This window comes from Lepisosteus oculatus, chromosome 4, assembly GCF_040954835.1.
Source record: "Lepisosteus oculatus isolate fLepOcu1 chromosome 4, fLepOcu1.hap2, whole genome shotgun sequence".
Classification (NCBI taxonomy): domain Eukaryota; kingdom Metazoa; phylum Chordata; class Actinopteri; order Semionotiformes; family Lepisosteidae; genus Lepisosteus; species Lepisosteus oculatus.
In genome coordinates, this window is record NC_090699.1 from 57074240 (window position 1) to 57101434 (window position 27195).

Genomic DNA, 27195 nt, shown 5'->3' on the forward strand with positions numbered 1-27195 from the left:
ATGTCTCAGACACAGTAATGAGTCCAGTACACTGCCCCTCTGCTAAATGGTAGCACAGAGTGTTATCTAGCAAATTAGTAGTGTTGCAAGACTTATAGCCATTCACCGGGGAATGTTTCTTCTCACAGGTACTATAACTGTAAAGACAGGGAATGATAATCATACTGCAAGCTTCAGGCTGATCATCAGCCAAAACTAGGCTCTCATTAGTATGTCAGTAAGGAGCGTGGCTGTACATTGAAACACTCAATACACCATGCTATGTAGTATCACACATGAGGCACATGATATATCAGGCTATATAGTGGAGAGATAGAAAAGCAAGTAGAAAGGTTAGGTGGGAATCCGAGAACTGCCGAACTCTCAAAAGTCTGTATTTCCCTATCTGTCCGCTTTCTTATTTTTTGTTCTTAAAACCTAAAGGAAAAATGCAAAGAGAATAAGAAAATAAAGAGGGGTCAGCTTAGATGTAGGAGAATATAAAGGAAAACAAGCCTTTTTTTTTGAAGAAGGTGTAAATTGCACCAAAGCAATGGGACCTGTCATAAAAAAGGAAGACAACAGCAAAGGCATGGAGCTCAGTTCCTACGTTTTCCTAAAAAAAAGGTTTCTTTTTGTATAGGAGAAAAAAGGTGAACAGTGAACGCAAGTGGAAAGGGCTGTTGCTGTACAAACACTAAATAATACCAGAAATACAGGTGGAATGGATAACCAACCCACTGACATAAGAAGACATAGTAGAACTACAAACCAGCCCTTGGAGGGCTAGAGTCTGGACCTGCATCTCTAAAATGGCTTGTTTGCAGTTTTGCCTTTATTAGAGAGATGCTGATCTCTCACTGGATTAAAGAAAAGAGGAAAAATTGGATAAAAAGGAAAGAATGAATGGGATTTTTAGTCCATCAGCCTGTACACAACTATTTCTGTTTCTGCCTACCTACTCTTTATGGACTGTAAATGATCATTGCCTCACAAGACAAATGACACCAAGTCAATGGTTAGGATAAATAATTTAATGCTGTTACACTGTAGATATATTTGCACTCTCACTCACAAAAGGAAAAAAAAAAGATAAAACCAGAAGAAATAAACAACAGTCCGTCTTAACATTGCATATACAGCTACAGCTCCCTGCCAGCAATGTGGACCCAGTGCCTGAAAGAGCAGCATCCCACTCTCCCCAGCACATTCTCTCACACACACACACAAGAGTCTGGGCAGCATTTCTAAGACTGACATTGACTGGAGGGCTGCATAAATGGCCCCTCCAAATCTCCACACCCTGAGATTTCCCCCATCACCCAGCCTAAGAAACTACTCATATCTGTTTTGTCACTAAATAAAGCAGTTGAACAACACAGCAGTACAAACGCTTGCATCCGTGCTATCCTGATCAGCTGTGGTGTAGAGGTGCACTTGCTGGTTTTTAAGCATGTACAGGCTCTATCTCAGAGGGGACGTTCTAGCTTCCCTCTTGAGGTGGGTGGAGAGGGTTGGGGTGGGTGAAAATGGACTCTACCAACCCTGCCTGAGACCACATGTTGACCACTTGCTTTGTGGGCCTCTGCTAGCCTGTTTGTTCTGCAATGTTTTGCAACCACACAGTATTTGCAACAACCAGACCAACACTGCTAATGGCACTCAGGGGAATAAAGATGGAGAGAGGGAGGGGGAATTTAATGTTGTTAGCACACAGGATCAATTGATAATAACAAGGTATCCACATGGCAAAAAACACAACACTCGCTCTCATTCTAAGAAAAAAAAACATGTTGCTTAGGACATTGTTGGCGAGTTTTTCTGTGAAAAAGCAAAAATAAGTCCAGAGAGAACACCATGGATGGGATACAGGAGAAGAAGCAGATAATAAAGGCTAATTGAAATCTACTTGACTGAACTTATTGCACAAGGAAGGAAATGAGGAAGACAGGGTTGTAATGTACTGCAGTGGGCTGAAGTAGATTTGCTGTTAGGATACTGGGTTGTAGGACCTAAAGGAGCTCAATTAACTTCAGGGCTTTCTTTGTGTACGCCATGTACCCTGCTAGCCCATGAGCCTGAGCTCCTCCCTATCAGCTGTAACACAGCTACCAATTAAATTCAAATATCAAAAATCAGATTGCTATGAACAAAGAACACTTATTAGACTTCCGTGTACATACTGTTCACAGATTGCAGTGGAAGACTGGGATGTAATTAAAGAGACTGGGATGTAATAAGCGGCAGGTTGAAGGATCTTAACATCAGAGGTTTAATATAGTTTGTAGATAATGGGAGAAGATTAATGATAAAAGAAAGATAATTGAAATGTTCTGCCTCTGGACCGGGTGGCAAAAATACCTCAGGAAGTGAGTCATGGCCCTGCCAGAGGGCTACACTGATATATTCCCAGGCTTGTATATGAGACTTAATAGGTCTTCTGGAGTACTAGAATAGATTTGATACACCAGATGAACACTCTGCTTACGCGGATTACACCAGCTGTGTAATTAGGCCTTACCGTATTTGTATTACAGACTGCTTTTAAATCATCTTGGCCAGATTGACTTCATGGTCCACACCAGCAAAGATTCTTTTTTTTTCTGTCAGATGGCAACAGAGGCAGGAAAGGTGTAGATTTTCACATGCACCAAAATCCCGTCAGCTTTAGTAGTCTCCAATACATCTGTTAGAATTCCTGGGAAGTACATCAAATTTACCCTCTAATAGAATAAAGATGCATTTCATTATTGTCTAATGATAGAATTATGGTAAGGTAATAAGAATGACTGTAGAACTAAACCACACATCAGGGAGAGTGACAGAAAACAGGTGGTTGTCCACTCATCTCAGTGCCAGACTAGAATCAGGGTGCACACTTATGGGATTTCCATCCATCCTTTATGCTACAGTAAATTACTTAGTGGGCTTGACTAATTGGGCGACCTTAGAATTGTTTCCAGGTCTGCAGCAGTGGATCTCTATACGTCCTGCTTTTCACAAATTTCACGTAAAGAGTCTTGGGTTGTTCACTTTTGAAATAGAGCTGATAGTTCTGCTATGGAAATACAGGGGCAGTGGAAACCGGATCTGTGCCCGAGCCTTGCTGAGTCAATTCTCTGAGGGTCTCACACTGGTGGGTTGAGCGGAATCAACTCCATTCATCTTCTTTTTTATCTCAGACAACACGGGCACAGCAATTCTCCCCTGCCAGGAAAAGCACTTCGATCTGGTTGTTGAAATCTCAGTCTACTGTAGAGGCAAGTATCCACACCACTGTGATGTGAAAAAACTGTCCTGCCACGGCCTCTGTGTCCCTTGCTCTTCTGATGTTGAAGTATAAAGATCAAGGCTTCGAGACTTGACAGGAGAACATGAATCACCTCGCTACTCTCTCACTCAACTTCTGCATCAAGAGCTCTCCCTCAGGGTCTCTGCTGAAGTGATTCAGTCCTGCTCCTAATACTAGCATTAGACATTCAGTCAGGTTTGGCATGTATGGCTTATGCAGGAGACGGAAATATTGCGTGTATCTGTGTGCCCTTGTGTGCATTTATTTTTATATATCAGGCTTCCTTGTGGCACTCCCGGAGGAGGTGTGATTTCTGGGATAACTAACATTACTTTGAAAATGTTGGGGGTTCGGGGGCAGTGAGGGGGACTAGTCTGTGGTTGAGGGGCTGGCTGTTGTCAGGAACTGCTGTGAGCGTGGGGACAAATGCTTAGAAAAGCAGCTCCCAGAAAAAATTAGATGGCTGTAATTTAATTATGAGTTTTGACCATAAAACAACTCTTACTTTTCCTTGGAGAGGATTCAGAATTTGTGACTAAAACGGGACCCAAGGAGAAGCGTAAAATGGTACCCAAAGTTAGCGGTCAATATGAGCAGGTGTTCAGTTTCCTCAAGTCTTGATGTGTGTGTGTTCATTGCCCCTTGTCCTGGGCAGGTGCTGAGGGAGAGGGGCCGCAGTGCTAAGAGGATGCTGGCTTGTTGTAGTCCTCCACTCCAGTGATTGTGGCCTTGCAGAAAAAGCAGTCCTTATTGTTCATCAAGTGCTGGTTGATGCAGGCTCTGAGAGACCAACAGAGAACAATATAATGACTCACACTGTACAAGTGTGCAGACATTCTGCTATGAAGCTGTCTAGATGAAAAACAATATATGAATAATTAACCGTAGAAGCTCTGATGACAACAACATGGCTCATTATCTCGTTGTTTTAGAAGCTCTCCCAGTCTTGCAGGACACATTTCAAGTAATGTATTTCTACCACGTACCACTTAGAGCTTATGATGTCAACCTTAGACACGTTTGCTTGTAGAAAAGTAGAATTAAAAAATGGTGCTTTTACAATGACTCTTCCAGAAAAGAACCCTGGACCCTTGTGCTGGTACTCACTTGCATGACTTGTGGGAGCAGGGCTTGAAGACAGCAGAGATGGGATGGGCGTAGCAGATAGGACACAGGTCCTCTTCGCTGGTGGGCTGAGGAGAGTACACACAGACAGTGGTCAGAGTGGCACTCATCAGAAAATGTCTGAATTTGTATCGAGTATTACCTAGTTTGTTTACTATATATAATACTGGTGTACAAAAGGTGGCTTTTACAATAGCTGTTACAATTTTTTATATGCTTTATATGATGCTTATATATACTTCAAATACCACTTTTATCCTCCATTTTTTCTTGTTTAACTTTAGTCTTGCCCTGTAAAAAGTTCAGTGTAGTGAATTTCCTTTTGCACGTTTTTTATTAGGTGATTTCCATCAATCATCTAATAAACATCCTCCCTCTTGTACCCATGAAAGACACCCTAACAGCATACCTAGAAAAGATTCTCTGCACAACTGACATCACAACCCAAGACAAATCATCATGGGGGGGGAAATGAAACCTAAATGTAAATTCATATGTATGCAAACATAAACATAAAGCTCTCTGTGATCAATCTAGCCTGGATCTTCACTTTCCCTTGTGCTTCTCCTAGTGCACTAGCTTAATCAGGGATAAGGATCAGCATGGAGTAGACCGTGTTAATCTTGTTTAATGCACAGGCACATCTTAATTAGCTCTCCAGTGATTTGCCTGCTAATGGTTCTGGGAGCACTATCCCCAGGACAACCAGTGCTTCTTAAACTGTACCAGCAAGCCAGGTGAAAAAAACTATAAACAGTAACAGTTTCCTGTAAAGAGGTTTATTATGCACCCTATACCAGAGACATCTTGAGCCACAGCCATTTTATACAAGCTGTTCAGTGCAATATGTGAATTAATGACAATGAATTATGCTAGGTATAATAATGTATAATAATTTACCTATTTATTGTTACATTATGTCTGCTGTAGAATAGTCCAATAATCACAAACTGAAATTCAAGCAAATACTACAAGCTACAGTCTGCATGCCTTATGAGACTCACATGCTGGGTGACACTCAAAGACATGGAGATAAGGTGTTTTTTTTTTCTCTGTGGATGGAGAAACATTGACAGTTCTGTAAAATAGCTTTACCTTACTGATAACTCAGGTCATGTTATGTGAGAAAATGGTACCAGCCGAAGATTCTAGCTGAAGAACAAAGATGTCACTTCCGAAAGACAATGAGAAACTTTAAACTTGTATACAATGATCATCATCCCCACTGGGTATGACCAACTTTGCTGGGTATTATTTCTACTGTTTCAAACAAATCAGTACATACACTGCACCAGAATAAAAAAGGCACTCAGGGAGAGATGTGACAGGTGTCCCTAACTGAACACCATGGCTTTATGAATCCACAAACAGCTGTTTTCATGCTAATGGGAAATACTTCTCAAATACAGAATTCAAATTGATCATTTTGGACTCTTTTCCTAGAATCTGCTGATTCAACACGGAGAACAGTGCAGTGCAGCCAGGTCAAAACAGGAATCTTTTGCTATCTGATTCTGGTTACACTTGTGGCCATCGAGATCAATAAATGCATCATTCAGAAAACTTCTAAGACAATACTTTTTTGTCTTATAGTCTATACCTTATGAAGCAAAGCTCTGTAGGTAAAGGGCCATAATCATAAAAGATTTTTCAGTCTCACTCACTCGTACATTTGCTAAATCAGAATGAAACACTTAAACCACCAAAGAGACTCTTAAATTAACATCCGAAAAGAATTATGTGACACTTTGAAGCTTTTGTAATGGAAAAAAGGAGATGTAAACAATGAAATTGCCTTAGGAGTACGATCTGAAATCACTAAAATTTAGCACTATATTCCTGAGTCAACAACAACAACATTAGGGAAATTCAAATGTAAAGAAATTGTCTTATTTTTAGTTAAAATGTGTCATGCAATCAGACATAAATCTTTCTTCCTATTGGCCTCATACGTTCAATATTCTACAAGAGAGTTATGGAGAAACACTAATACAAAAAGCAAAGTTATGAAAAGACATAATAATGTTCTTCCAAATCCTCACTTATATTCTATTTATATGTTTTATTCGTAAGTAAAAAACTTCACATGACATGCAATTGGTGAATTTATTAGATGAACATATGCATAATCTTACATTCTCTGTGAGAGCTGTTCAAAGTAAGAAGCTAGTGAGAATTCCTCAGATAACACAGTATGGCCCCAGTGAAAAAGTGTTATCATGCAGATCAGGTATTCGCCAAAAAATGTGTTTTTTTAATCACTTTCAGCTCCTTTTGGTTGCAGATGCAAACCAATTCTTAAGAAGTATCCATTTTTGGATACTTAAGGGACTGAAGTTGACTGAAATTATTTTCTGCAATTACCGAAGTGATCTTTACATCAGAACATGTCACTACCCCTCCAATATCTACAGCAATTATAATTTATCCGCATGACATTTTCAGAGCTGAACAATATGCCCAAGATCTGTAATAATTCAGACAGCTAAAGGTTGCTCTCTGAAGAATAATCTGACTGCTGGATCAGTGACCACACTGTTTCTACTTTATGCTTCAATCAAACCCTTTGTTTGGTTTTCTATTATCTCATGTTTAATGGAATAGTAGCTAATGTACTATAAATACCAGTTCAGGGAAATTACAGCAACTATTGGACTGGAAAAAGTTTTTTATAATATGTTTGCTCAAACCAGGTATTCCCCAGCATTGTTCCTTAGAAAACTCCAGATATCCAGCAGCCATTAAAGCTACATCTATCCCAACAATTACAGCAATGTAAAGCATGCTTCAGTTCCCTCACAATACACGGACCATGTATGGCCTCGGGTAAGGTACAAACTGGCCTGTAGAAGGCACTCTGCTTATTCGTAATGTCACACCTTTCTTTCTCTGAGAGACAGACCAGTACCACCAATCCTTTTCCTCAACTTGTGTCCCTTTCACAGGCTGGATGTTTTTCCATAACCACGCACAATTGAAGGCTTTCTCCCTCACTGCAGTGAACATTCTCAGAGGTTTCCCCAAGGACTCAGCAAATGAGCTGGAGCTTTATGGCCTGCAATCCTCTCTTTATGTGTCATTAGAGCCACCTATTCCATCACGCTAGTCTTTGATCTGTCTCAGAGTGTGTGCAGACAGTTCAGGCATCACCGTGTTTGACCAGTTTGCATCCTGCCCCTGTGGAACACACCTTTTGGGATTCCCATGATTTCTCAGGATAATACTGTATGTGATAAACTGATATATCAGTCTGTATGCCTGCAGGGATTCCATAAGCACAGTTATGCCTAACAGGTTAGAAACTCTTTCTCAGTTTGTTATTTCCAGCTGGTCATAAAACGGTTGCCTTGGCTGTTTCGTCTATCATATCTTATTCCCGACAGCGGCTGATGCACTGCCCCAGCCAGTATGTAAAGACCATGCATTGATCTTGATTTTAGACATTCTGTTATTCTGCAAAAGCTCTCATGCAGGGCAGGTCTGAATGGGAGTGAACTGTATATACAGTACATTGCAACAGCAGAGTAGCACAATAGAACAGCAACGATTCACAAAGTTGAATTGGTTGGGTCCCCACTTTGAAGTGTCCACTTTTCAGAGGATCTTGGTGGCTGCACTGACTTACTCTTCCATCTTCACTACATGTGCTTTAAAGAAAGTGTTTGGTCCAATGTTACTTCCAAACCGACAATGTTTTTAGAGATTATCCGTGGGGATTCGGATTGTTTGATTTCCGAATGGCTACTCAACAGCATGGGTGAAAGGCCAATGCCTGTGTCTCCCTCAGGTCGAGGCGATGCAGGTTGTTACTGTAATCAGCTGAGATGCAGCATGGTACACATCAGTCTCTTCTCGACCAATGCAAAGATTTTCTCCTGCGATCTGATGGAAACGTCCTGGAGAACTGGCGCTAGAATGCTGTGTTGTCTGATTCTACTTTTTTGTCTTTTCCATTGGTCCTGTGTCTCCCACATCTGTACATAAAAACATCTCTACAAGACATCAGATAAGTTGCACTAGGTGGCAGCTGTGCACTATTTCAAAGACTTTGGCGAGCAGGATTTGGTGACTTAGTGTGTTGCCTGCTACTGACGAATCTGTAATTGTAGTTGTCTGTTACCAGCCTTGTCTTAAAATCTCTCTTCTTACTGCTCTTAAACATGCACGTTATATTTTGCTAGGTTTTTGTCCGAGCAATAGCTTTCAGGTACTGGTTCCTTTAAGATTAGTGCATTACTTCTTAGTTTTTCACAGCCAGGATGGAGAAAGGCCAAAAATAAAATAGAACAAGAATAATACAGTAATCAGTAACCACTGTCCAGCAAATCCCTCAATATCCTTCTTTTGATTAAATCTAGCAATATTGTAAGAAAATCCCCAAATCCCACATGGCAATGATTCCCAAGAAATTGCGAAAGCCTGCTTTAATTGCATAGCCTCTGCTAATTTTGTAGGAATTGGGAAGGAAAGATTATGTATGTACAGTACATTATGATGGAAAGCTGGGATTTTTTAACCTAGTTTACTTATTGAAAAAGACTTATATTGCATCTCTACATTTTATCCTAAATGTCTAAATCTGCCTCTATAAAGCAGGCAATTACAGAGTGGTTTTGCTTCGTGTCTTCATGCCCAACACAAAGGTCTAGCTTTGTTAGTTTCTTTCAGGAAAGGTTTCTCAGCCTTAGCAATGTAGCAATGAGAATAATAGGGAGTAAAATTATTCAAAGTATTGCTGGTAAAGAAATGAACCAGAATTAAAAATTAATAAAAGTTTTGAACTTCCACTGCACTGAATGTAGACTGGGATAGAGATAGAGTTAACTTTTATCTCTTTCGTCATCATGAAGCCAGACATCTCCAGTGGCTGGTAAGAGCATGACATCACCTGGGGAGAAGTCTCCAGAGAGAGAGGAAGATAGTGAGGAAAGACTTGAACGTTTGGATATGGTGGTTTAACATGCTGTCTTTCTGCCTGAATTCTAACCAAGGTGAATCTGGATCTAGTGAACAGAATGGTTTATCACAACTGTGCAAACACAGTGAAAAAAAATTAACAGCACAGAGTTTCTAACAGCGTAGGTGACTTTAGCTAGTAAGTCACTTAATAAAAATAGGGCGTGCTTTGCTGGATGCCTTTCCCGTCTTGGAAGGCTAGTACACTACAGTTTCATGTAGCTCTATATTAGGTGGCTGTGCTTGTCTGCCCTTCCTGTGCTGAAAGTCAGTCCGTCCCCTGACAGTGAGATTCAATATCAGGCTGGCGTCTGGAATCTCTTTATCCTCTGACTCTGGGAACAAAACACCTACTGCCATCTAAACACTTTCCTTCCTATCAGACAGAGCTGGGTTTCAAGTGTGGATGAAGGATGCAGGTACCATGCGAATGAGCAGCAACAATGGTACTGCAGTACTTATGCATCCATCCATCCATCACCCATTCATCCTTCCATCCATTCATTCATCCATCCATCCCGGCAATGTGAAGCACACAGGTATGGGAGGCCAGCCTGTCTATTCCTATCTCCAGAACAGGATTGGGAAATGTCTATGCTTGTAATCAACTCAGACTTGCAGCAAAAAAAAAAGAGACAAAAAGTCCATAGTTCTTTTTTGTATGTGCTTCTTTTAGGGTTAATAATATGCTATTAAAGTTTTTAGAATATATTAAAATACAGAAAAACAGTATTTCAAATGTATTATAAATGTATAAATGACTCTTTAGGATCTGCAGTCAAGGATGCACAGATGGTTCTCTGAAGTGCACTTGTCTACGTATTTACTGTATAGAGCTAGTAGCAGACACAGAACACAGATGTTCCAAACACTACACCAAGGTTAATCCAGAACAGCCTCTGTCTGTAAAAAACACTGCAACACCACAGAGGTATCGAGGTCAAACATTATGAACAGGGCATAATTCCCATCCCATCCCCATAATACCCATTCCCTTCCCATCCCATAAAATCTATGTACCAATAATGGAAGTACAGTTTGGTTATGTGTTGCTCCCAATACTGTCAATAGGTGAGATGCTGTAGTTGGTCCAAGAAGAATGAATCATCTACAGTACATTGCATATGATAATGCAAAACTTAACTTGCATATAACAATCTCTTAAAAACTGTTTGATGATTTTTCAAATTAGCCAGCTAATAGCAAAAATGGCTGCAGCCTGAGCTGTAACTGAACCAGATACAGTCATGAAAAAATCCAGCTCCGGCGTTGAGCACAGGGTAAAACCACACCACAATGCTGTCTGCCCCTCTGGAGTAAAGAGCATGACACGATTCACGCAGAACAGCAAGGCTGAATATCAGAAACCCGACTGTCAAGTTCTGTAATCCTGCTTTCAATATCAAAGAGCATTCAGTAGCATGTCTCCTACATTGAGCAACTGTGTATCAGATCGCTCATATCAAACGACCTTTTTAAATCGAATGAGAACACATGGCATAAAAATCGCGTCTATATGACACCTATGGACGCTATAGTGCTTTCAGATGAACAAATTATTATGCATTGAGATGTAGCACAACACAGAAGTCTTCATATGACAGTATGTTGAAATGGAAAAAAAAACAGCAGGATTGTGGGGAATGAGTCTGGGGATGTGACACGAATATAAACTGGATTTAGGTCAGTTTGTAGAAAAGTGTATTGCATTTATTAGAAGCACATGACACAACCTGGCCTTAAGGTTAGTACCCTTCCAGCTGGTAACGGAAAAAGCAACACAACTCATAAATCAAAGAAAATAGATGGACTTCTAGCACATGGAGAGAAGAAATCAAATCAAATTATTTGCATCCTACACCAGCCATTTTTGTTTAAGAAGAAACTTGTTTCTTTGTGACGTATTACTGATAAGAATTTGAATATTTTAATACTTTACAATGTAGTATTTTTTATTGTAAGGGAAAAGGCTGGATTTAAAAATGTAAAAGGTGATTTTGATTCTGGTGACTGGACTGAGTCTGATGTGGTACATCTTAGTTCTTTCTGTGCAAATGGGATGAACTTAGCGTGAATACAGTCAACCTGTGATGGTGTTAAACAGAATGCTCACCAGCTGCTGTTCGTGCTGTGGAAGAGTTCCACTATAATTATTCACAGCCTGTGCACATGGGACATGGTGATCCCTGAAAGAGAGAGAGGCTAGAAACTACCCTGCCCTGAAATTACCAGCTGTCTCTTGACCAGTGTATTCAAGACAGTAGGCAAAAGACATCCTAGACGACCCGTAGGACCGAAAGACAGCTCTAGAAAAGTCAATATTCCAACTGAAATGGTCTGCATAAAACGGAAAAAAACAACAACTCTAATTTAAAGTTCTCTTTAAAGGGTGGGCCAGTGGTTAGTTCTGCCAATTCAAAACTGAAAAGCCACAAGATGCTGACAACAGAAAGACAGTTCAAAGAGGTGTATCTGTTTGCATCCGCCTGTGATTTCAGGTCCTCAATCGTGTGATATTTTTCCCCTGTGTTTTGATTGCCAAGGTACTAGACGCTAGACTAGACCAGAATCGTAGGCAATGCTAAGGAAGCTGACTATCGCCAGTGTGGCTGAGGAGCTCTATGATTATTCACTACTCTCGCAATGCAAATTATTCACCCTGCACACTTCCTTTCGGTAAAAAGAATTTTTAACCAGTTCGACAGCTTCATCAAAAAACATGGAGAAACAGTGCATTTGAATATAACTGATATTGGAATTCATATTCAGTGCACACCATAATATATTAACCTTAGTGCAAACAGTATTTGCTCTATGTTGTATTTTTTCATCTGTAACTTGAATTTATTTCCCTCTGTTACAGTAGTGCTTTGAGACAGCCTTCACTTTGCAGTGGTGTTACAGTAATAATTAATGATTTTCTTCCTAATAAATGAAGTACAGAATGTAGATGTAGATGTAATGAGCTACACCTTTATGATAAAGGAAGCCTTATAAACAAAGCTTGATTGTGTGGAAGAAGTGAGGCAAGCCCTAATTATTTCTGCGTGAGACGTATGGGAACAGTGCTTGTTATAATCCTAGAATCTTTTCCTTGGGTGTCTGCTCTTTCCAAAAATAAAAGCGAGCAGAATCTGAAGGAGAGGGGAAAGAGCAGCCGAGGAGAGTGTGAATAATTTACCAAGGACCCCATTTCTTTTGATCAGGTTTCCTTTGCAGAGGAACTGGGATTTGTTATCAAGGACATTTCTGGGGAGGAAGGTCAACCTCAATGCCCACGCTGTGTTAGAGTTTGAGCCATTAAAAGCCCTGGCGTATCTACAGAGGGAGTCTACAATTCCTCCCTCTCTCTGTTCCAGCAAGGCCACCTTCACCACCATCGTCAGCAGGCTGCAGGCTGCTTCATTCTCCCCTGACTCAGCCTGACTGCCCTGGGCTCGACTCTGCCCATACAGTATATGCAACACACCAGAAGGGGGGCAGGACTTTAGATACAAATCTAACATATAAAAAACCTCCAAAACCGAAATATTCTTGGAAAACTAAGAGGAAAACCACAGTCTAATCTTGTGTTTTACCTGTTTTTTTTTCTGAAAAGCAGCTCTTTTTTTACAACCTACAAAAAGAGATGGGTTCTGGCTCCTTAGCTGATGTGCTGTTAGGAAGAATGAGAGTGATGCTTGTACAGTGGCAGCAGTGAAGATGGATACTGGCTTCACACTAATAATCAGGAACTAAAATATGCCACAGCTGTACTATGGGAGATAAGTTTGAATTTTGATTATGTTTCTCATTCATTTATTATGGCAAGGTGGAGGTATTGTTTGCAGAGGAGGTTTCACTGAAACGTATGATGAAGGTTTCCCAGAAAGCAATGTTACATTTTTAAAAACATAATTTGAACAAGAAAACAATGAAAACAGTTGGTTATGTAACATTTTACACTTCTTCTTGTGGCAGATATGCAAAACATTTCTACAGTGCCATGTAACAATTTGTCATCTAATACATTTACATTGAGACAAGAAAGTGAGTTTTACTATACTTTCTAAGTTTTCTGTGTGTGCAAGGAAATGCTGACCGTAAGTCACATACTTGTAACTGCAATAAAGACCGGTCTTGTCTTGTGTTAAGTGCAATAGATGCAAAAAAGCTTTAAAACAATTGTAAGCTGAAAAGCCTACTTTTCATTATTGCAGATTTAACAAAGTAATACAACCAGTGTTCCAAAACAATATTAATTTACTACTACTAGCAAAAAGCAGGGATGAAATCACTGCTGCATAAAATAGGTATGAGATTCATGTGTTTTGGATCATGAGGAATTGTAATGAATGCTGAGGCAGTTCCACAAATCCACTATGTGATTATATGGTAAATTACTGTAGATCTCAAGAGGCTATGATAATTTTTATACAGAGAGAAGTGAGAAAATCACAATCAAACAACATTAAGGAGGATGTACCAATACGGCCTTTAATTGGTAAAGGAAATCCTATCCATATGCATTGGCTTAGATGGGTTTGCACTTTTGTGCTTTACAATAATCCAACTGATTTAAAGTCAACCAAGTCTTTCAGTATGGACTCTCCTCTATTAAACCCTCCACTTAAACTCACTGTGGAGCTCCGTATAATTGGTTTATGGATTTGTACACTTCAATCTGGCAGTGTCTTTACAATTGTACTGCAGTGAAACACTGCTTTCAGACTTTCAGCGCCAGCACAGAGCATTAAGAGACTCTGCGCGATGAAAGAAGTCCATTTCAGATTACGGGCCCATCCCCTAACCTCCCAATTCAATTAATAAATGCATTAGTTACAGGAGAAGCAAGTGATGTGTCAGCAGATTTGGCAGTGACTGATAGCAGCCTTCACAGAAGACACCCCCCCACTCGTCCTGCCCCACCCCTCCCCACCGGCTTCTAACAGAGGTTAGATTGCAGATCTCATCACATTCTGTACTGCATGCTATTTGGCAGGGACAGTTTGCTCATGAGGCAAGTGCTTCTTAAAAGGAATAAGCCATTCATAGGTATGATTTCTTGACAGAAAAAAGTTACTCCCCCCACCAAACACTGGATATTAAAAAAACACACCTCATTGCAAAAAAAAGAATTCAAATGTAAGACTATTTTGGTATATTCATATTCTCCTTGTATAGCATATGGTACCTTAACAACCTGTGGGATGAGATACTGTATACTTCGGTCTTTGTTTATGTCATTGTTTGTAATTTGAATCATTTAAGAATTATAATATTCGCTAGACTGATCTCATAGAGTCAGTGGGAGTCAAAGCTTTGGCAATCTGACATGCAAAGGTAGATATAAGAATAACAAGAGATGCTGAATTGAAAGAAACACATTTGATTGTGCAAGACTTGGCACCTTTCTGGCTCTTTCATTTGATAAATTGAAGACTGTTGGCCTGTATACCTCTTTTATGGGGTATATGCAAAGAAGATAATCTTAATCTTAATCTTCTGAAAGTATGGTAAAATGCAATCATGTTTATTTCTGTTCAAGCAAAATAATGGACAAGAAATATGGGTTATTATTTATAGCGTAAACATGCAGAATATGCACTGACATTGAAGTCCCCCGAAACACATTCAAGGGGAACTGCAGTCCCAATTTCTCAGAACGGTTATTGGATCGGTAACAAATTAAATTCATCGATGTTATAGAAAAAAATCGACAAATTTCACATTAAGCACAAAATCGTGAACTTTGTGAAAGTATTGTAAGTCTCCATGTTGTTGCAAACCCCTGGTCTCACCATGGGAGAGAGCAAGATTTGCACGAATTGCGACGTGAAGTGGCCCTTCCTGCTCACTAGTCTCCGTAATGACTAATGTAATGTGATGTATGATCAAATAAGTACAGGTTGTGCAGCAGACATTTCACCACAGAAATGTTCCTGCGTGATCTGCATGCAGAGTTAACAAAAGAAATGTATTCACAAGCCTGTTTATTTACAATGCCACAGGGCTGAATTATGTCACCATACCTTGTGATGACAATGCGTTGTTCTGAATCTCAGAAAATTGGAGGTTTTTAAAAGTTACTGTGCACATTTTGTTTTCACTGTGCTTTGATTCTTTCTAACCCCCGAACATAAAAATAGCATTGCAATTCCCCTTTAAGTAGAAAGGGAATGCTCTCATTGCAACATAATAACCGTGCTTTTCCAGAAACAGAAAAACAGTCCTGTGTGCGCATGGCTTTCATTCTATTCTATATGCATCTGAGAACACTTTATCCATAAAGGAACACTGAATTCGGGATGCCTAAATGTATGCAGGAGTTTAAATCTGTTGAAGGATTTCTAAGGGTATTTACTGCTTCAGTGGCAGTGAAAATTTGTGAGAGGAGTGAGAAGAAGGGTCTAGGGCAAACAAACAAACAGACAGTTTCATGATTAGGCTCTAAACCCTTAGGGATGTAAGCAAATGGTCTCCTCTCTCTGTTCCTTCTTTCTCTCCATCTACTTTCTCTCTTGCTTTGACCGTATTTGAAAGCAACCCCAGGCATAAAATGCTTCTAAATGCCCCAGTCCATCAAAGACGTTCCACTTCCATGTCGGCTACTGTAGCAGCAAAAGAAATCCAGTCTGACCTTTCTACCCTTCAGCTGCAGTGGCTGTGGTGTTAGTATGTTTTGCTCAGTGGGATATGCCATACCAGAGAATGAGGAGTCTTTGTCATGGAAATAATACGCTCGTTAGAAATGACCAAGCACAAAACAGCAGGCACTATCACAGAACCATCTGATACAGATGCTCATGATCAATGCTGGTATCTACACATAAAGTGCAAGGAAGTTTAGTGGGAAAACTGGAAAATTTAGACAGCTGGGTTTAGTATAGTACACGGTGGTGGACACTTGTCACAGTAGAGCTTTGAAAACAAATATTTCTTCATAGACAAACTTTGACAAAATTGTCTCATGATGATTCTTTTATGTCAGACCAACCTTCTCTTAAACGAATGTATCAGACGCTGGTGCAAGGACAGGGCAGAAGGTGATGTGTGACCTTTTCGAGACGCAGGCTTATCAGGGATAGCGTGGTATTTATGAGCCTCGCACTGTGGGAGACACGAGCCCCTGCCTCCCCACGGGCCTGCAACTTCGGAAGGCCTCTCCTGCGCTCTGTCCCTCCACAGACAGTGGTGCCAGCTGGAGACAGCAGTCCAGTGGCTCAGCACTGCAGTGCTGACCTTTCAGAACAGCTGTCATCAGGAAGCATGGGTTTTACTGTCATTCCCTTTGCAGAGTGTTTACTACAGTAAATTTGGCAGTTTTTTGCCCTTTATTTGTGTTGGCATGGTGAAGGTGGTGGCGGTGAGGTTTCAGCTGGGGGAAATTCAGCTTTACTGTTGTGCAAATGAGCGAGTGAACTATTTGGAACCATGCCAGACGGCATACAGAGGCGCTGGCTGCAAATCTCCATCAAAGCTTCCAATCCTGTAAATTGCTATTCCATTTCGTAAAGAAAAAATTAGGTGATTATTATTATTTTTGTCAACACTCCTCTCATCGCTATTGCTGTGAGAATTGACGATTACTTTTTCCTGCCTAATCTGGGCACAACATGCTTTGAACACACACAGAGCTAGAAGGTGAAATTATCACGGTCCTCCAGGTGCTTAAATCAAATACCACAATTTACATCTCGTCAATTTCATTTCTCTTTTTTGATATTCTACAAAGACTTTTGTGATTGAGTGACATGTCAATGGAAAATCTATTGCAACCATCCTGAAGAAAATTTGCTGCTCCCTGCTTTGCAGCTTTTGTGTGTTGCTCTTGGCACTTCTATATCAGTCTTTCATTTATTTATTTTCAAAGCTTTCATCTTCTTTGTCTGGTCTTTTCTTATCCCACAATACCAAACAACCCATGCTGTACTCTTGTATAAAAAGTCCAACAGCAAAGGTAACCAAAAGGGCTAAAATAATATTTTCAAGCGAGACAAACGACTTAAAAACGTTGTAAGGCTTGGAAGAAAAATACTTTTCTCTGGCTCATAAAACAGTCAATTAGATGTTGTACAGAAGGTTCAAAGAAGGTTGTGCTTTTCTTTGTCTTTTTTAAACAGAGTCTCTGTGTTCCCTGTCTTATGGCACAGGTTTATTATAATACACCCTGAAAAGATTAATATAAGTGCTCATCCTCCCAGTCTCCCCAAACACTCGTTCCCTCATTTCTCTTTTTACAATCTATTCTTTCTTTTCTCTGCTGTTTGCATTTCTGTGAGACAGTGGTACAGATTGATGCTGGATCAAGACCTGAGAAGACATCTGTACTTAAATGCTCAGCCGTGTGTTAACGATGCTCCTGAACTCCTTGGGAAAAGCAGTCAGTAAGAAATTGAATGATGCTTACATTAGCAGGGACCGGGTATTCCTAATCTTCCTTACATTGGAGTAGTAAATTTACCTGGCCTGGTTTCACTTTCCCTTGTTTATCTCTGCCGAATCTTAATTCCACTGCACAGGCCAGCCACCCTCACCATCGAATAGTCCACTGTGCAGATCCTCCAGTCCAGAACAGGAAACTGTTAGTTAATAATGAGGTCAATGTGACAATGTATTAACTTCTCTGGCTATAATGTGAGCAGTACAAGTGGAGAAGACTCCCATTGCCATAGCCTTTGAATATATCGCAAACTATTTTATGGATATTTTAATGCCACATCTGTTTTTTTCAAAATGATTTCATATATTCTACCTGAACAAAAAGATACTTCAATGACATGTATCTTTTTACTGAACATGAGATGTATCTCACTTTCAAGAATCTCTATCTGAGGGAATTTCTTAACTGTACTCTGACAACACTCAAAATCCCTGTGAAAATGAATGAAGCTCATATCTAATCCCTTTAAATCCTGACAGTTATAGGGAATTTAGAGTTGCGTAAGATAGGTGTAATTTTTGCTCTCCAAAGGCAATGGTTTTTAAGAAAAGATACAGGTAATTGTGGAGGGCTTAGCATGGTGCTTAGTGAGTTCAAAGAGCTCAAAAAGAGCTCTGCCCTTGAGGAGACCGAGATTCTTTTGAATTATTTTAGCAACAAAAAAAAATAATTATTTTTTGCAGTATACATTTTATCATTATACATCTGTGATCACAGCCATTAATTACAACCTATATGTCAAGAGCTTTAGCATCAACTCAGGATTCACAAGTGACAGGTGAAAAGGCAAAGGCCTTGTCTAGGAGGTTTTTTCCAAGAGAGTTTACAGTGCAAGCTTGACAAATGGGAAAAGGTTCGCTAATGGAAATACAATAAGCGCTGATGAAAGCTTTGTACTTCACACGAGGATAGTAAAGGTCAGTCCTGGGCAGAGCAATTACCAGTCATCATCCGCCACTTCACTGCAGTTTAAACAGCACATTACCTGGGCCAGACAGCTCAGCTCTCCCTTCCTACTGCCTGTGAATGGTCTGAATGGTTTGGCAAGGCTCAGGTTGCCTGGGTAGTTGTCAAAGCTGTTCAAAGTGGTTGCTGTTGGCAACTTGTTCAAACTGATACAGGGCAAAAAATGATCTAACTAGATTCTCTGCTACTGGGCAGCCAGACAGGTTTACGAACACTATTATGATTTAATAAAGAGGACTTGAAAAAGGTCTCGGCGTGACCCATCTTATTAAATCGGCGCGCAGCCTGATCTGTATGGTAACCCATATGTTTGGGGAGTTTACCGACTCTGCGTCTTGCTGTATTAACTTGCTAATTCCCACTGGAAATCCAATAAGAGTATAATATTGCTGTGAGGTTCTCCAGGACAAAGAAAAAATCCCCCAATAAGACACATTTTCAAAATCTATTTGAAAAATAGAAACCTTCGAAAATAATCTATAGTCCAAATGTTAATATAACATTAATGTTGATGGTACTGCTGCTACAGTACATTAACTGCTATTGTTGCTATTCATATTACAATTTCAACTACCTATCCATCTATCCATCCATTTTCTAATCAATTCTTCCAATTCTGGGTCACAGGGGAGCTGGAGTCTATCCTGGCAAGCAACAGGAGCAAGGTTGGAACACCCTGGACTGGATATCAGTCCATCACAAGGTGCACACAAACACGCACACACTCAGGCCAAGGCCAGTTTTCCCAGAAGCCAAGTGACCTTCCAGTATGTTTTGGGACTGGAGGAGAACATACAAACTTCAAACTACCAGATAGCAAGATAGATACCAGGTCTGTGATTGAACCAGGGCCCCAGCACTGTGAGACAGCAATGGTAACCATTGTACCACCATGCCACCTAATCATAATGACTCCTTGGATTTATACAGCACTTTTCATCATAAAGGATCCTTATCTGCTTTACAGAAATGAGGGGACCCATTTTAACCATCACTGAAGTGCAGCCCCCACCCGTGTGACGCACAACAACCCTTCTGCTCCATCAGCCCTACTGCACATACTAAGAGCAGGTCAAGAACTGAGAAGCGACTTTACCACCTGAATTAAAAGGGAAGCTTATTGTATAAGCGTATGATACTGTATTTAACCAGCACGCTGGAGATAACATACCTTGTTGACAAGGTATATCCTTGTCATGAACCAAACATTTTAAAATGCATGACAATAAAGTACTGGACATCTAACTACACCACTGCTACATTCAAAAATTCTTTTTAGCTATTTGTTGATAAAACAGCATATTTTTCTCTTTTCAGAAACAGATCCATATATAAGAAATTCAAACAAGAAACCATTAAAAGTCCCTGACTCTACATTCTATCTATCTTTCTGAGTGAATGTCTCAAGAACACCATTAATGCCACCAGAACATTGCAGGAAATGCAATCTGTAATCCCTTTTTCACTAGATGTTATTAAATTTAGGATTATTAGTCATTACTCTAGTTGCAATTAAAACATGTAACAATCTATACTGACTTAAGCATTGTAATCAAAGGCATATTCTCAGTTCCCCAAACCCACATTCTCAACTCTGGTGTATTAGAGTTCTTTCACCTGCATCCTGAAATATTCCAGTGATATTTAACCAAATTATACTGCCATTATTCTTAAATATTTTGTGCCTCACATTCAAAAGGAGTCTGATATTACCGTACAATATTAAAGTATTTACAATTTTTTCATGTAAAAAGGTGCTCCTGCAGCTGTGTTTTTGGATATATTCTTTGAAAAACAGAAAATAATACACACTCAATATACTGCCATGTGTGAACCTAAATTAAGCACAAATGGTTCTCTTTGAGTGATGTTATATGGCAAAAGAAGGCATCTGCAGAAGATAATGAACATACTCTTAAAAGCCCTAACTAGCACTCTTGTACTGATCTCCTATTTTTTAGATAAGTTTCATTAGAGGGTCTACCAAGACAGCCTGAGGTATCGTATGGAAATGCATGTAAGTGAGGTCATTTTTGTACTTCAACTGTGAATTTCACTGGTTTCAATAATAGTGTCTGTTTATCAGCCCTCTCCTCACGACAATGGTCATTGTGTCTTTAGAATGTTCCACAGCCTCTTAGCCTCAATGGGTGTGTCTCTTTTGGTCACTGCTGGTCTGAACCTTCCTCTGAGCCTTCTCTACTGGTTGCAATGGCTTTGACTCCCCCCTGACACCGGTCCCCACTCACTGCTGCGCTGGCTGCTGCCTGCTTGGACTCTTCTGTCAGAAAGGCCAGCATCTGCTCCACCTTCTGCTGTTCCTCCACGCTGATATAGTCTGTGTCTGTAACCAACCACCACAAAGAGACAGTCACTGTACAGCAATGCCCCTTAATACATTATAATACACAGCACAGAGAGACCAAGCCCCTGATAAGTGAAATATACTGTAATGCTGCACATATGGTCGTTCATTACATAGTAATACAGGTTTTCTGCAATGGACAGAAAAATCACAGAAAACGATAACTATTGGTAACAAACCATGAAAAATATGAAATAACAACAACACAGTCATTAATCAAAGTTATCATTTGTATTTACAGCATCAGATCTTAGTGATAGAGGGTGGCTCCAAATTGAGTGAACCATAAAACACATATAAAATACTCCAGTTAGTTATAATTGCTCTGTGCTGTAACATTGCATGCAGTAAAATCCATAATGCATAAGACAAGAATAAGTCACAACATACTAATAACTTTGGCAATTATATATCGACAGAGAGCAAGGGGCTTGAGAGAGAAGGAAGTTATTCAATATACATTCTATTTCATGCTGCAGAGAGACAAAAGAAAAAGCAATTTGCCTGTATGCTCAGCTCTAAGAGTGAGAGAGAAAGGAAACACCTCATAACGTTCAGTGTGGAAGACAAAGCTAGTGAGAGATTTCAATCAGACTGGACAGTGCACACTATCTGAATGTGTAGGCAAAGATACAGACTTTGACGTTGAAGTAATATAATGCATAATTCATATAAATATACCTATTTTACATAAAATCCAAATCACAAGGCATAGAAAACCAAAACCTAATGGCTTCATAATTACTTAATTAAAATCAATATTGAACTGCCTGTCTTCATTAAGAGGCCACAATCCCCATGCATCGGAGAAAAAGTGCCCAGAGCTGTGATTATGAAATGTTCATATTCAATATTTGGGAGTGCTACAGTCAAAATAATAAACAACCCTAAGAACATACTCAAGACCAGTGTCCTCAACTTCTTTATTACCAGTTTGTATATGCTAGAGTATAAATCATTATAATTATGTACTACTCATTTAGAATACGTCAGATTGTGTCTGCAATGAACAAAAGAGAAGATTATGGATAATCTGTAAAGTTCCATGCTGTAAAGAAAAAAGAAAAACAATTTATTAGACTGCGGAGCCTTGCTTAGGAGTGGCAGGGGAAGCTGGAATATGAGAACAAGCCCAATAAAAGACAGGATGTAGAAAGCAATGAGCTCATCATTGAAGACTGGTGGAGAATTGGTCCTGGTTTGGGTGTATGTACATACCATCCTCTGCTATGTATATGTTTTCCGTCCTTCGGATGAGACGTAAAACCGAGGTCCTGACTCTCTGTGGTCATTAAAAAACCCAGGGCGTTTCTCAAAAAGTGTAGGGGTGTAACCCCGGCGTCCTGGCCAAATTTCCCATTGGCCCTTATCAATCATGATCTCCTAATAATCCCCATCTATGAATTGGCTACATTACTCTGCTCTCCTCCCCACTGATAGCTGGTGTGTGGGGAGCGTTCTGGTGCACTATGGCTGCCGTCGCATCATCCAGGTGGATGCTGCACTTTGGTGGTGGTGGAGGGGAGTCCCCATTACCTGTAAAGCGCTTTGAGTGGAGTGTCCTGAAAAGCGCTATATAAGTGTAAGCAATTATAATTATTATTATAGACTGGCATCCTATCCAGAGTGTATACTTTTCCTCGTGCCCGTTGCTTGCCAGGATAGGGTAGGTTTCAGCTCTCCCAGAATTGGAGGACAATGATGTTCATGCTCATAATAATAATAATAATAATAATAATGGTAATCATAATAATAATAAGAATAATACACATTTTATAGATGTGTTGTAGCTCCATAAAGAGTAAGATGGCTAACCTGGTTATAACTGGCTAGTACATTACTATAGCTTTGTACTGAAATATTACTGATATGACAAGTTGCAAGCCCTTTTTTGAGAGGCTTTAGAAAATGCTAGGACACCTACTGTACAGTATGTTGTCTTCAACATCCTTATTTGCATACTTCCCCCAGATTAGTGTCTTATTGTGCTGTGAAGAATCTCTGTCTGAGAACGTCCTTGGAAGATCCAAAAAACTGTGATTAGACACACTCTGATGTCAATTCTCCTGTTCTGCTGGCCTTAAAAGCTATTTTTGTAGTGGCTCTGTTATTGTGGCCTTAATACTGTACTGTATATAAAGACCTGTTGCATCAGCTGTTCATGTTGATTAATAGTACAATTGACTACATTCTAGTGGACTGTAAGTAAACTAAAACAAAAAAAGTTAAAACTATAGAAAACTCATTAAAATTCAAACCCTTGGGCTATAAAGTTGCCATTTGGAATAGGACTCTTCTCAAAGAGTCAGAACAGTTAAACTTAAACAGTGTGATTTCTGAGGTGATAACATTTGCGCTACTATTCCGTGCCACAGAGTGTTCACAGAGGCTCTGTTCAAAAGGGAAGATTCTCCCACCTCAAAATATGAACTGAAATAAAAAAAGCACAATCACATTTTTAGGCTGTCATTTAAAATCTAGAGATGTTTGAAAACCACCTTCATATATACCAAGTTCCGTGCTGCTTTGAAGAAAGCTAAGAACTTCACAAAAAAGATCAACCAAAAGAGTGTACTGTAAGCTCAGAGATGAGAAGATGCTATTTAACTCAATCTGTTCATCTAACCCTATTAAGAGCCATCCTGAAAGCCACCAGCGACAGGACTCATGATGGAATCTGGCAATCCGTAACACTTTTGTGTATAGAAGAGCCTCCTGCCTTCATTCCTGCAAGCAACTGCACTTCATTTTCAATTTGTGCATGTTAATCCCTTTCTGAGTCTCAGAAACCTCACTTAGATCTTCTAAAACATCTCTGTTCCGTAAAAACCCCCCGTCTTGCCCTTTCAGTTCTGATATCATTCTTGAGTCAGTGTGCAGTCTTTGATGTCCTGAAGATGTACTCTCTTGTGCCACCTGGAGTGCAAGGTCCTACCAGTGTTACAACACTCTGTAGGTCAAGGGCTGAAGGCAGCATAAATGGTTTCGGCACTACGGGGATATTGGGGTGTTGCACCCCCAATAAAGCTCAGAGGGGGCTGAGAATATTCTCAAGATATAAGAAATGCTGCTGTACAGGAATAGCTAAGTAAAAACAATGTGTATCATCATTGTCCTTATATCCAAAGAAATGATGATTTTTCACTTCTCAAACCCCATTTAATATCTATATACCCTTTCCACATTTACTCCCAAGTCAACAAAATAACAATGAAAAAACCTGTCAACGTTAAACACGGATTAGGTTCTATAAATTCAGAGCTTCCTGAAAACTGACAGAATGTGCCTCGATGCGAAGGACATTAACCCCTAAAAATTTCAAGGAGGACTTTTAAGACAATAACAGGGTAACACCAGAGAGACTATACCCTGTCTTTTGTGTGTAAAAGTCCTTTCTTTCCATCGAAGAATCTCACTAGTGCAGCTATTCTTTCATAATGTATCGCTACCCTGGCTGTGCTGCGTGCTACTCGCTCAGCCCAAAACGTTGGGCTGTACTATCCTGTTTACTGCCAGTGCTGGACTCTCCTTCTCTGCCTGTGTGACAGATTCAGGGAAAGAACATCTCACTGACTTGAATCATTCTAAACATATTGGAAAAGACTAAAAACAATTTTTCTCCACTTAAACAAAACTTTGGCAAACTGGTGGAATGTATTTGTAATTAACATACAGGTAAGTGGAGAAAATGTTATTTGGTAGACGAGAACTTGTTAGTTATTGTTTGTGAATACATGTTGATTTCCCAGGGCTTAAGTCCTTCATAACCATATAATGAGTAACTGGAAACACCAGATTCTATATTTCAGGTTGATGGAGGTAACTGGAGACATTGAAGCTTATTTCTCTCTTATTTCCAGCGATCTAGACTGAGCAATGATTCGTGTTAGCAACTTCCTGTATCTTCATACATAGCTAGTTACAGGATACAACTCTAGTTACGATATCATAATACTTTATTCGCCGATTTTTCAGAAAATCATTTTGCATCCAAGCAGCTATTATATGTCTTGAACAAAGACTTACAGTACAAAAAAGTGACAAAAATGTTCCATGGCAGACAACTATCATATTAAATAAGTGGTCCTCAACAAAAAAGATGACTGGAGAAGGGAGTGTCACACAAATCCCTCTTTAGCGTCCCAGCCTCTACCTCCTGTCAGGTGATGTATTTGAAAAAATAAGAAATGAAAAAATAAAGATGTAAACAATCTGATTTGTCTTTTTCAAAGTGCATCCCAAAATGCCACTATTCCTGCCAAGGTTATTGTTTAGATAAAATGCATAGAGATCCCTAACCTTGGTTCCCATTCCAAATACACAAATTGGCATTGGAATGTAGATTTAATAGACTGCTTGAAACAAATTTGCACCCTTTGATTAATGTTGTCAAGACAGCACCTGCCCCGCATTCACACAGCCTTGATGAGAACGCTCAGCAGGAGAGATAAACTGAAGACATAAACACAATGACTCAGTGCCTCAACTTGAAAATGGATGGAACTCTATAATTCAATGTCATTTTCAAAGTTTTCTTTAAACAGCATAAAAGAACATACAATCTAGCAATTTAATTACATCAAATGGCAGGTTTATTGACAAATTGCCAGCAAAGGAGACAAGGGAATCTGCTTTGTTACTATACACTATCCTAATTAAGCTGCTTGCTAACTTCCAAGTGTAACCTCGGGCTTCACATGCATAGGTAGGTGTCTATAAACAAGATCTGGAATGGTGATTCACCACTGACTCGACAGCTTGAGTTGAACAGTAGGAACTAAATGGCATCACGAGCATGACTGTGAGCCCATTCTGGGTAGACCTAAAGAAATTGGCAGAGTTGACCAAGGCCTCCAGTCTATATCAAGGCAGCTTCTTTTTTAATTCTTCAAGGACAAAAATGCAAACAGTATGTCTCTGGATAGGTTATGAGACAATCAGGGGTGAGTTATCATCAGGCCAAGCACAAGATTCCATAAAATTTGCCACTATAGTATGCCACTTTCAGGGGTGAATTTTGAGGTTTTGTGGAATGTACGTTTTCATGGGTTGGCCCCATTCCCAGCTATAAGATTCCAAGCTATAAAATGGTTCCACCTTAAAAAATATCAGTTTTTGCCTGGGGACAAAGCATCTCCCACAGAACGTCTTCACTTTCCTGGGAGGCAGCTGAGGAACACCCTTTGAACTTCTTTTTTTCTGGCAGTGGTGGAAGTGTGGGGAGCAAACAGAAAGAAAACTTGGTTTCTTTAATTATTGATCTCACCAGCAGCTGCCAGCTGAGACACTCATTTCACTTTCTCATGAATATCCCCCACCTTGGAGACCTGGTATCTCCTAACAGCAAGTTCATCTTTGGAGTATAGATGGATTGCTCATCCCTACCCTGTTTGATATTAAACTGTATCTCTTCTATATGCACCCGTCTCTGAAGCACAGGTCAGAATGAGGCACAAATATGCTACCGAATTGTGGGAACATCTGTTGAATTATTCCTGCCTCCGTTGAACCAGCACCAGGAACCGGGAGAGAAGAAATGAGTAGGAATAACAATAAGTAGGAAGAGGCCATGTCCAAAAAGACTGGATCAGAGTAATCTAAGATGATGATGATGGCAGGGCATTTTCACTGGTGCTTAATGAGTTTTTAATCCAAACACACAAACAAGCCATGAGTCGCTGGGATTCAATGCCATTCCTGCTGTGTGAATTATTCAGTAGCAGTTGGGCAAGTGAAATGCTGACAAGTGGTGTGATTGCTCAGGATTACTGGTGTGAAGCATTTTCTGTTCAGTTACTGCATGTTGGGCTCTCTGTGCCCATGTTGTGTAACTGATGCAAGAGCATCAGAGAAATACCTTTGCAAAAAATATGAGACTTTGGTACAAACTCATTGATTTTTGATCAGACTCTGGAGGAGTGGAATGAACTCATTTTTAAAAAAGTCAAAGTATTTCTACACAGAACATGTTTTGTGTATTTTTTTTAAATATATATAAAAACTAAGTAAAAAATACATAAAAATTGAAAATCTACTGTGCAAGATTTTCAGCTAAGCACGGCCTGTATATTTGTTATAAAGTGAGACATT

General features: G+C 39.8%; 1 protein-coding gene across 1 annotated transcript in view; it reads right to left on the reverse strand.

Moving 5' to 3' along the window:
• Positions 1-998: 998 nt before the first annotated feature.
• Positions 999-27195, reverse strand: part of LOC102695723 (E3 ubiquitin-protein ligase RNF123) — a 124804-nt gene continuing 98607 nt past the window's right edge. Inside the window, exons 37-39 of the mRNA XM_069189409.1 lie at positions 20990-21084; positions 4379-4464; positions 999-4051 (exon numbers count right to left, since the gene is read on the reverse strand). Coding sequence (XP_069045510.1) covers positions 3952-4051; positions 4379-4464; positions 20990-21084 — 281 coding nt within the window. The 3' untranslated portion in view covers positions 999-3951. The remainder of the gene's footprint in view (positions 4052-4378; positions 4465-20989; positions 21085-27195) is intronic.